Source organism: Elgaria multicarinata, chromosome 9 (assembly GCF_023053635.1).
Source record: "Elgaria multicarinata webbii isolate HBS135686 ecotype San Diego chromosome 9, rElgMul1.1.pri, whole genome shotgun sequence".
NCBI classification, from domain to species: Eukaryota; Metazoa; Chordata; class Lepidosauria; order Squamata; family Anguidae; genus Elgaria; species Elgaria multicarinata.
Genome location: NC_086179.1, coordinates 28,723,566 through 28,735,609, shown reverse-complemented (window position 1 = coordinate 28,735,609; position 12,044 = coordinate 28,723,566). Strand labels below are relative to the sequence as shown.

At 46.6% G+C, this 12,044-nt stretch overlaps 1 protein-coding gene across 2 annotated transcripts in view; it reads right to left on the bottom strand.

The window, feature by feature from the left end:
• CHST11 (carbohydrate sulfotransferase 11) overlaps nt 1–9,745 on the bottom strand; it is a 235,653-nt gene extending 225,908 nt beyond the window's left edge. The window contains exon 1 of one of the 2 annotated variants that reach the window (XM_063133403.1): nt 9,611–9,745. In XM_063133403.1, the coding sequence (XP_062989473.1) occupies nt 9,611–9,728 (118 nt within the window). In that variant the 5' untranslated portion in view covers nt 9,729–9,745. The remainder of the gene's footprint in view (nt 1–9,610) is intronic. The other variant, XM_063133404.1, reaches the window with a different exon arrangement.
• Between the last annotated feature and the right edge of the window lie 2,299 nt (nt 9,746–12,044).

Genomic DNA, 12,044 nt, shown 5'->3' with positions numbered 1-12,044 from the left:
TCTCGTAAAGAGAAATTGGGCTAGGATTCCCCTCCCATGAAGCTCTCATTCCACCGCCTCTCCAGAGACCAGGCCAAGAAGTTACTTTGCAAATCTGCATTCCCCCCCCCATCTTCTATATCCAGCCCTTATTTATTTATTTATTTATTTATTTATTACGTTTTTATACCGCCCAATAGCTGAAGCCCTTCACTGTCTTTAAATTATGCCTTATGTTAATCACAAGCTTTGTCTTCAAGTGCAAGATGGAAGTTTCCCTCACAAATAGCCAGCACATGAAGCCCAATCTGGATTGGGTCCCTGACATGAAGGAGGGACTAATATTTGGGGCGTGGTAGGAGGCGTCTACTGCTTCATGCTGACATTTAATGGGCTTGCTTCTGAGTGAATTTCGGATTGGTTTGGTGCTAAAATCTAAGGGCAGCATCTAATGGAAAACCTGCTATTAGCATTGTGTTAGAGGTCACTCATGCCAGCATTATGTCAATAGCATCCATAGGATATTGGTGGCTGGTCTTCCATCTTCTAGGGCACCCTTCTCCAACCTGGTACCCTCCAGATGTTTTGGACTGTTAATTCCTCCATCTGTGACTGTTGGCCATGCTGGCGGTGGCTGATGGGAGTTATAGTCCAAAACTTCTGGAGAGCACCAAGTTGGGGGAGGCTGTTCTAGGATTTGAGGCTCCCAACCCAAACTTCTTAATGGAAACAAACGGAGAGAGAAACAAATAGAGAGTACAAATGTAGGTGCTTGGTCTCCAGGAAGACTGGAGGGATTAAGAGAGTAGGACACCATTCAGTGGAGTAACAAAAGTATTTAAAATATAGTTCCAAACCAAGCATTTATTTAATCCCCTGCTAGCGGACGTTTGCTTGATTAGAGTTACAACTCTGCTCTGTGCAGCATGACACAACCATGTTTCTCGCTGCAATAGCTGCACTTAATCATTTTGGTGGCTGAACTGAGCAAAATGGCCAGCATAATTCAGCTGTCAAAGACAAGGGGCTCCTTATCGCAAAAGAAACCCACCGCTTCCAACAGGATGCAAGCTGGGACAGCTTAAGCTTAATCACCTGATAACTATCACTTCATGCAATTTAGCTTTTTAATGACAGCCATGTCCCTTATTACACTTCCATGCAGATTGCAACCAGATAACTGTGAGATTAGATTTCATGGAACCAAACCAATCACAGCATCCTGCACTTCTTCCCAGATGAAGTCAATGCCTTAATGTGGGGAAGAAGAGAACAGTGCTCATTACATCAATGCTGGCCTAAAAGAAAGGAAGGAAGCAGCTCCATTCATCCTAATGAAGTTCCCAAATTAAAGCAAGAGGTAAACTAATGAGAATTAATCCAATTTCTTCTCCCTGTTATGGTCTGTTGGACCCCCCTGGAGTACTTTGGCATCTCAACTTCATAATCCAACTCTATTCTGGATACAGCTAATGTGCAGAAAGGGTACAATGTGTTTGTTCCAAAACCCTCTATAGCTGGTGTAATGTAGTGGCTAAAAAGAGGCTGGGCTACAATCAGGAACCTCCTGCTACCCCTAATTCAAATCTCACCTCTGCAATGAACTCACTAGGTGGCCTTAGGCAAACCACACACATTCTGCCTTAGTCCTCCTATCTGCAATATGAAAGATAATTATACTGACTTGCCTTGGAATTTAACCTAGATCAGGGATAGGCAACCTGGTGCCATCCAAATGTCTTGGACTTCAGCCCGTATCAGCCCCAGCCAGCATGACCAACAGTCAGGTATTATAAGAGTTGTAGTTCAAAACATCTGGAGGTCACTGGGTTGCCTACTTCAGATGTTTTTGATAACTTGTGGGCCTGCAGATGTTTTGGCCTGCATTCTCCCATCAGCTCCAGCCAGCATAGCCAATAGTGAGGCATGAGAGGAGATGTAGGCCAAAACACCTGGAGGACAAGCTGCCCATCCCTGCACTGGAGGACAAGCTGCCCATCCCTGCACTGTACAGCTGTTGAAGTGTTATCCTCTAGTTTCTCTTCAGATCATATCAAACTTTTGCCTCTCATTGCCTTTTGAATACACATGATGTAAGAGAGGGGTAGCCAACTGGGTGCCCTCCAGATGTTTTGGACTACAACTCTCCTAATCCCTGACCATTAGCCATGATGGCTGGATCTGATGGTGGCTGGGTCTGATGGGAGACATAGTCCAATACATATGAGGGGCACCCTGGTTTGAGAGAATATAGGCCAGCACTGAACTTAGAAGAAAAGACCTGAATTCGTATATCTCAGTTTATCTGGGTGGCTTCACAGATAAGATGGCTTCTCTGGGGAGAAGGACCACATAAAAGATTACTAGTCTACTCCCATGTGGCTTCTCCATTTCCCCCTCAGAGAGATGTTATATTTACATGGGGTCATGAAAAAAGAAAGCATGAAGCAGAATCTGAGAAATGGACACACACACACCCAAATAAGGAGAGCACCTGCTCAAATGAGAAGACCACAGGCCAGAGTGAAGTGGCAGGTGAGAGAACTCATGCTAGACACACCTCCTGAGAGGTACAAAATAAGTCCCACACATAATTCAAGGGGGTTGGATTCCAGGGGTACATGCATCCCATTACCCCACAGAGGCCAATCTAGACATGAACTAACATTCTGTATAACTAACATTCATAGGTGATGTCACGTACATGACACTTCACTCCAAACAAGAAATAACCAGCAATCACAAATTCAGTTAATTTTTTTTTTAAGGATATATATATGAGCAGGTTTTTAAAATGTGAAACGTTTTAGCATGAAACACGAGCTTCGGACATCCATGAGAGATAGAACTGAAAAATGCTAAATATCCAATAGAACCCAAAGTCTGCTAGGTGCCAAATCTTAATACACAAAGACTGAAAGATGTAACAGTAATTTACTTTGGTCAATAAGAACTGACCACTTGAAAACACAGATGGGCTCAGAAAGGCGACACAATCAACCAGGCAAATTAGGTAACATTTTGTGGTGCTGAGAGATGCAAAGTGAAGACATGCCAGCAATATTTGGCAAAACTAGATCAGCTGCCTCAACACGGCATTATCTGCTCAATGCACAAACACTCAACATGCTCATGAATTACTATATTCTTATGAATTAAAAGCAAAGTGCAGCGAACCTTTAGTTGTGACATGAGTGTGGTCACCCAACCACTCTACTTAGAATCTACTGCTTTTTCCCCCCTGCCAAAATTCAGACACATTTGTGGCAAACAGATCATCTGAAGTGGCTACCAAGAGCAGAGCCAGCCACAAACAGCTGGAGAACCGTGAGGTTGAACTAAAAAACAACCACCAAAGCGATCCCAAAACCTTAAATATGCACACCTCCAGACCAGACTGACTTTATATAGTGCAATTGGTACACATGAACCTTTACATACTAATGTAAGCAAAAGAGGCAGGCCTCTGCCCCACGAAGCATACAATTGACAGTGGAGGAGACCACAATGGAAATGCTAAGAAGTCATAATGTCAGCAGATGTGGTTCCATGACCACAGGCTTATTTGAGCCAGGGATGAGGCCCTTTATTGAGAAACTTTTGTGGCAAAAGGGGCCTCAACCCTATCAGGGGCCTTCCAGGGGACGTAAGCCGGCAGTGGGTGGGACCACCACAAAAACTGGGTGGACCAAAACTAGTAGGCGGAGCCACCCCACACTCTGTTTCATACACAAGCACACACACGTTCTTTCACACACAGTGATGTAGCAGAGCCACAGCTCTCAGGGATGTACCACCAGCACTTGTTTATTAGCAGGATTGTTGACATGGTCTGTCACCCCCACCCCCTTACAATTCCCTGTTCCCTTTGAGCTTAGCTGAAATCCTCCCAGTAGATGGGAAAGAAATCTTCCCTGGAACAATATGTTTTTCCTGGTTAAGTATTTGGGAGCCACTAATGACCACTTGGTGCCAAAGCCGTAATCTTTTTGATGCTAGGTTAACACTGCTCCCAGGCGTTTAATGGCATATGATGGGGTATTTGACTGTGGTGTAGTGGCTAAGGTGTTGGACTGGGAGTCGGGAGATCCGAGTTCTTGTCCCCACTCGGCCATGGAAACATACTGGGTGACTTTGGGCCAGTCACAGACTCTCAGTCCAACCTATCTCACAGGGTTGTTGTTGTGAGGATAAAATGGAGAGGAGGAGGAGAATGTATGCCGCCTTGGGTTCGTTGGAGGGAAAAAAAAGTGGGATATAAATGCAAAAATAAATAAATAAATATTTACGCCAGCTGTCTGAACAGACCTAGTGTTTTATTGACATTGTTTTTAGCTGTTTAAATTGTTTTTAAATTTTGTATATTTAAATTCTTGTGCTGAACTTTGTCTTGTGAATTGCTGTGAACTACCCAGAGAACTTCAGCTATTGGGCAGCACGGCAATGAAATAAATAAATAAAAGGGGGTGTGACCTGGTCTTCAATGGGCAGTTAAGCCCCATCATCTTTACAGAAGACCTGCTCCTGGTGTGGATGAAAACTGCTAGAACTGGTTTGCTGATATGGATCAGCACAGCTGCCTGCACTTTTGGACTCTCCTTGGGGGCTGTGGCTATGGGGAGCATAACGTTGAGTGCCTCCACATCGATATTTACCACTATCACACTGCTCCCGTAACACAACAGATTCATTCATGTGCACATGCAAGCAGCAATTAGGCTTTTAAAAATCTCCATTGGCTACAACAGAGACGTTTAAAAAAACCTAATTGCTACGCAGGGGATGAAGAAAGCGTGGGTAGGGTGGGATTTTGGCCAGAGACTCCCTATCCCTATACTACTGGCAGTGTTTAGACTTAAGGATGTTTGTTTACACCTTGATCCCTAAGAGCCAAAAGAGACGCTAAATCTGTATCTTGCCGCTAAAAAATGCTTCTCCCCCGCCCCCATTTTTACTCTAGAAGAGTCGCAAGGGCTTCATTCGGATCTTAAAAGCCTGTGCCGCCCCAGCTAGAATCTCAATTTGGATAGGACCCCATGCACCTACTCTAGAGTAGGAATGAAAAAGAGGTTGCAGATATAGATTTACAGCAATGTCTCTTTTGGTCCTAAATAGTCCAGTTCACAGTGCAGTTATGAAGAAAGTTCCGTGGTGTCCAATGGGGCTTTACTCCTTTATAATGTTCAGGACTGCAGTTTCCATTTTGGTTGTGGCTTACAACCTTTCTGATAGACTCTACAAAAGAGAAGTTGTACCGATTCAGTGCAGGTATTCCATTTGAGAAGTACCCCGAACTATATGCAAACAGTGCAAGCAAGACGACTCCAGGATATTTTTATTTACCAAGCTGCAATATCAGCTTTAGAGATGGTGAAAATGAACTTAAACCTCCATAGCGGTATTCAATTGCCACCCAAATCATCTCACACCCATGATAGCACAGACTGTTAAGTTAGGCTTTCCCAAGGGCATACATTTGGAAGCATGTTCCATTAGACTGTGTTCTGCATTTTCAAGTTAGCCTTTTAGGAGCAAAATCCATCTACAGAGCAATGTGACCAATTAGCTAACATATACACACTGAGCAAGAACAATTAAATTCAGATATTCAAAAATGCTATCTACTTACTTATTTGACTGTTACTGTAGGAACAATTAGCAAAACTTTATCAGCTGGGTTAAATTGGCAAGTGGCAAAGACCTCCCGACTAAATCTTTCTATGTAGTGAATTGGGGGAGGAAGATTGGGGCACAAGACTGCACAGAGCAAATGAAAAAGTGCGGTCTGCCTCCCACAAACCCTTTTTATCCTTGTTGATCACACAGAAAAACCAATCATACACCCACAGCTAATGGCAGGGGCATGAAAACCCACAAAATAAATGTATCTAGGATGATTTGGGGTAGAGGGGGAAGAGATTGCCTGTGAAATGTAGGAAAACTGCTTTTCCTGAATCTTACATTTGCAGTTAGCAAGTACAAAAACATACTGCTGAGTGCTGAACCCTCACAAATGCTTCAGAAGCTTAGGTACAAAAGAAAGTGCAGACCTGCAAAAACATCACAGACCTTTAAATCCTCCTGAGTAAACACACATAGGGTTGTTGCATCCAATGTTAATCCTATATAATAGACCCGTTGAAATTAATGGAATTTAGGCAAGCAAAGCTAAGACCCATTTGATTTAATGGGTCTACTCCAAGTAGGAGTAACATGGATACAACCCGTTGGATTCAGTTCAGCGGGCAGGGGACTTACCTCCATGTAAGCATGAATAGGATTGTACTCCGCTAAGGCCGAGACCAAGGTAAGCATTTTAAAAGTATATTGGTTTCAATGGAAGAGAATTAAGCATCTCCTTATCTCTCTTCCCCCTTAGAAAGCATCATGATTTTGACAAGCTTAACCCTTTGTCTAGAAAGTGCCCAAGAGGTCAGTTCTATAGGCAACAGTCTAGATCAGCCTTCCCCAATCTGGCATCCTCAAGATGGAATGGACTACAAATCCCAGCCACCATGGATGGGGATACTGAGATTTGTAGTCCAACCCGTCTGGAGGACGCCAGATTGGGCAAGGCTAACTTAGATCTTCAGATGCATGCCTTGAAGAAGAAGAAGAAGAAGAAGAAGAAGAAGAGTCCTCTAATTGCCACGTTTGAATCTCATCACTTGTACCTTCTCTGCTAGTCCTCAATACCATTCCACCTCATGGTCTGAATAGGGTTCCCTGGCTTCAGGCCAAAAGCTCATCATTTTGGATGTGCATCTGCACATGGTCATGAGCTACACTAGCTGGTTGTTGCAAGGGACGTTTCCTTCTGCAGGGCAGAGGACACTTTGAGAGCCATGACGTGGAGAGAAGAAGGAAGCATGCCCCTGCCATACTGTGATTGCCCTGACCCAAACACTCTCATCCAAAAACTCCCACCCCAGTCCAGCCATTAGGCAAATAAGGACCACATGAGGCAGTGGAGGCTTTAAGGGGCCAGTTTTTGTGCAGCTGCCATAAGCCGACAGAAATTGATGTTGAAGAATTTTATTGTACCTTAGACTTAGGCTGAGACTGCTGTGTTTTTTGTATTTTATGTATGTATTTTATTGTATGTTGGGTTTTTTTTAATATTATTGTGATGATGTTTTCTGCTGTGCTGGTCTATGACCGAAATAAACAAACAAACAAGCAAGCAGTGGAGGCTGGTGGCTCCGTTGTCTGTGAGGTGATGAATCCACTCTGGGTTTCAGTCAGAACCAGTTAGAACTCTAAAGGAGCTCCCCAAGGCACAGAAGCTCCTTTGGATAGCTCCTTTAAAGTTCTGTCTGAACCCCGGAGTGGAGTCACTGTCCCATTGACAGCAGAGCCACCAGCCTTTGCTGTGCAGTGGCCTCCTGAGAAGAAGGCCAAGCACCAGACTTGCTATTAGCCATAGTCATCCCAGGTGAATTCCATCCACCACCACCCCCAAAAACATGAAATCGCCATAAAGTCAGAAGCATCTGCTCATTTCCACCTGTTCTCTTTGAATCCACCAGTGGAGGAAGTAGGGAGCCCTTAAGGTAGCCAAGCCTAGAGAAGAGCACAGGAATTAAAACCCCGAGGTGTTAACTCTGACTCCTAATCTCAAAGGATGGATGCAGCAGGAAGCCCATCTCTCTCTCTCTCTCTCTCTCTCTCTGTGATCCAACTGCTGTAGGTGATGGTGCTAACAAACCCACTCTGGCAACCAGAGGTTGTATCCAAGGTGAGTCCTATGTAGACTCGTTTTTATCTTAATTTTAGAATTTCTGTAAACTGCCCAGAGAGCCCTGGCTATGGGGGCAGTATATAAGTGTAATAAATAAGTGTAATAAATAAATAGAGCAGACCCATTGAAATGAATGGGATTTAAGTTAATCTGCTATTGAAACAAACTCCCACTGGAGGAAAGGCAAGGAAACTATTTTACATGAAACAAAAAGATTGTAACACACACACCTTTAAGTGGGAGAAGTTGGAGATTTTCCTAGGCTATTTGAGAGCAGCCATGCGCTTAAGCATTAAAGGCACACGACCTTTCCCCCTTGCGAATCCAGAATGACTAGCTAACTTTTCCTCTCCCTTGCAATCACAAATGATTAAACGCTGTTGGAATCTTCGCCCACAAGCCTGTCTGGAGTCTGCCTATTTTACCATCTTGGGTTGTATCTAACATTCATCCTACTTAGAGGAGCCCCCTTGAAATGAATTGGAATTAAGTTGGATTCAACTCTTTCAAGGGAGGGGGGAAGGGATGTGTTCAGTGATGCTATGACTATTTCTTACTTTCACAGCGCCTTTTTGATTCTGGTCTCATTCACTCCAAAAAGTGGGCTACGGATGGTAAGTTATCCCAGGTTAATTTCAAAGCAGAGTCAAAGCAGTGGTGGCACCTTAAACCACACATGTTGGGAGCAAAGTGCATTTCAGATTGGGGGAGAGAGAAAGAGTGCTTTGGCTCACTCCACACATTTATGAAACAGAAATGACTCTTTTGGTAAAATCCAACATAAGCCCTACTTAGAGTAAACCCGTTGAAATGAATGGGAGTTAAGTTAGTCATGACTTACATCTCTAATTTCCGTCTCATTTGTGTCAATAGGCCTACTCTAAGTAGGCCTTGCTTTGGATGTCACATTCCCATCCTAAATACAGCTGAAGTTAAAAGCACTTTTGATCGGGATGGAGTTAACCTTCAAGACCGCTTAGGATCGGTGCCATAGCCTCATTTCGAGCGTCGGATTCAACTATAGTTTGGACGTGAAAAGTGCCTTTTCTTCAAGCAGCCCTTCGAGGGGGCGAATCCTTGTCCGCGGAGGCATCTCCCCACCACCACCGCTCTAGCGCGCAGCCTACGCGGAGAAGGTGCGATCGTGCGCGGGCGCGCTGAGTCCCTCTTGGCCACAGCAGGGAAGCGAGAGGGAGGGAGCTTTCCCTCAAGCCGGTGCCCTCCAGATGTTCGGGACAACTCCCAGCATCCCCGACGATTCGCCCGGTTGGCTGAGACGGATGGGAGTTGCAGCGCAGGACATCTGGAGTGCAGCGGACTGAGGCAGGCGATTGGGCTTCCAAGACTCCGGGCCTTTCTCGATGCTGTGCGCTGCTGGTGCCGCAGCAGCAAGAGCAGCAGCGCAGCTGGGATCTCCTCCAGCAGCGCCCGTGCGCACATGGCCAGCAAGGCGAAGCCGGCGCGAGTGGAAAGCCCCGATCTCGCACGGCCAGCCGCCGTTCGAGCCGCTCTTCCTCCGGCCCGGTTCGACCTCGCCCCCCAAAGGCCCTCTCCGTCTCCGGCCGGCGCTTCTCGCCCTCGCCCCGCTCGTGCCTCTCCTGCAGCATCCCTCGGACTCTCTCCGCCCTTTGAAGTTGCAGCGCCTTCGCCGCCCTCGCCGGGCTCTTCCTTTCCCTCGGTCCGCGCAGACCTTGCTCCGCCGGGGGTGACAAGGACGCACCAGCCCCACCGTCCTACGCGCGCCCTCGCCCTCGCCCTGCCTGGCTCCACGCGCCTGGAGTTCGCGGCGAGCCACCTCCCCACCCCGTTACCTCCGCGTCAAGTCAACCCCCCGGAGGAAAAGGAGCCGAAGAAAGGAGGCGGAGGAGAAGTCAAAGGAAGCCGCCCTACCTGGATGCAACATACTTTGGAAATAGAAGATGACCAGGGCGAAAGATCCCACGCAAGTGACCAGAACCATCCTACAGATCCTGTTCATCCTCATTACTTCCAGGAGCGCCGGCTTCATGGCTTTGTCCCGGCGGGGAGGCGGGCAGAGCGGCGGGCGGTCGGGCGGGCTGGCCGGGGGGCGCACCGAGCTCCTCACACGCGCTCTTTCCAAAGAGTTGCGGTGGGCAGGAGGAGCCCGAGCCGCGCGCTCAGCAGTCGCGGCCACCGGCTTGCTTCGCTGGCGGCGGCAGCTGCGGTCTCCTCCCTTCGCTCGCGCTCTGGAGGATACCTTGGGTAGCAGCTTGCAGGCGCTACTTCATTTGGCTGGGAGAGAGTCCTAGGCTGGGAGCTACCATTCGGCTCGCGACTGGAGGGAGGGAGACGGGAGAGGAAGTGTCTGCGCACGAAGCGGAAGACAAGGAGGACTTCGGCGGCGGGCGGCTGCTCGCCCGTCCCGCCTCACCCTGCTCGAGAAGGTGGTCGCGCCCAGCGGTTTCCCGAGGCGTCCGGCTGCTTTCTCCGCGGTCCTAAGGGCGCCGCGTTTGGACGCCTAAGGATGCTGCTGCGGTTGCTGCTGCCGCGCACGGCGCGGGCGGAGATAGGGGAGACGAGGTAGTCGTCTTCGAAGGGGAAGCCGTCCACTTCCCAGCCCCTAATTCAGAAGGCGTGCTTATATCTGATTGATCGTTGGTAGCATGGAGATCCATCTCTTGAGCCAAATTTAAAAGGCTCCCAAAGTGGCTTACAGTAATATGATGATAGTCTCTGCCCTGGGGTTTACCATCTAAAAGACATGATACACGAGGCAAAAGGCATGAAGTGGAAGAAGGAAAAGTGCATGCTCAGGCACCAGTTCTTAAAGTAACAGCTCTCATAACAACCAGCAGGGAGGAAACAGCTCAGGTAGCCTCAGTGGAGGCTGGTGTCTCCAATGTCAGTGGGGTGGTAAATCCACTCTGGGTTTCAGTCAGAACCAGTGAGAATTGTAAAGTAGCTATCCAAGATGCTGAACCCGTTTTGGTGATAGTGTCCAACACTTTGGATAACTCCTTTAGAGTTCTGACTGAAACCCAGAGTGGATTCACTGCCCTGCTAAAAGAGGAGTGCCAGCCTAATAGAATGGCTATCGCTAGATGACAGAATCATAGAACTGTAGAGTTAGAAGGGACATAAGAGACCATCTAGTCCAACCACCTCCCCTGTCAATAGTTTATGGAATTCTGCACTGTGTAAAGAAGTCTTTCCTTTTATCTGGCTTATCTCCCACTAATCAGGTGCATGATTAGCTATTTAAACAAGTGGGCTTAAACACACCTAGCTCTTCACGCTACTAGCAGAAGATGTGCTCTGCCTTACCCTTTTGGACAGTGCATTGCTGTAAGCCTTGAGTGTTGAGTTTATGCCCCATGGTTTGGAACGCAGTTTGCCTGGTGCACGATGGGATCCCAGTCCTGCACTGAGGATAGGATACTCTCATGTCTCTCTTCCCCCATGCTATGTCTGATCTCGGCCCTTCTCTGCAGCCTCTCATTCTGAGTGACAGCCAGGGCCTTGACTTTCTTTCTGCTGTTCACCTCTTTAACATCTTGAAATACTGTCCAGTGGTGAAGCAGCTGGAAAGGCAGAACTTCAAAGCCAAGGGTGGAACATTTGCATTGCCAACGCCCAGGCCAAATTGACTGATGTAAATGTTTCACATTCAGCATACATGTGAAGAGAAATCTGCCTGGCGCCTACACTGTACTCCTTTCGTCGCCAGCTGAAGACCTTTTTATTCTCTCAGTATTTTAACACTTAATTTTAACTTAAATTTAAATTTTACTGTTTTAACTCTGTATTTTAATTTTATATCAGTTTTGCTGCGTGGTTTTTATCCTGGTTGTGCTTTTTATACTGTATTTTATATTTGTGCTTTTAACCTCTTGGTTGTTTTATTATGGTTTTAATTTTTGTGAACCGCCCAGAGAGCTTCAGCTATTGGGCGGTATAAAAATGTAATAAATAAATAAATAAAATACATGTATGCTTATATGCCATGTGTGGTATAGCTGTTAGTGGAGTGTCAGACTAGGAATCAAGAGAGTTTTGCTCAACTCCCCTCTCAGCCATACAGCTCATTGGGATGCCATGGGACAATCCTTATCTCTCTGAACAGCTTACTCAACAGGGTTGTTGTGAAGCTAAAATTGGAGAAAACACTAGGTACATCCCCTTGAGTTCCTTGGGGGAAAAGGTGGGATATAAATAAATATTACTCTAATAGGAAGTATACAAAAAGTGTAAAACATGGCTTGGCTAACTCTTGGTCACCAGAGGAGACATGGGCCTATTCACATGATATCTGTGAGGGTTGTTTAATCCTCGCATAAGCCACCCTCGCTGGGTTCACACAATA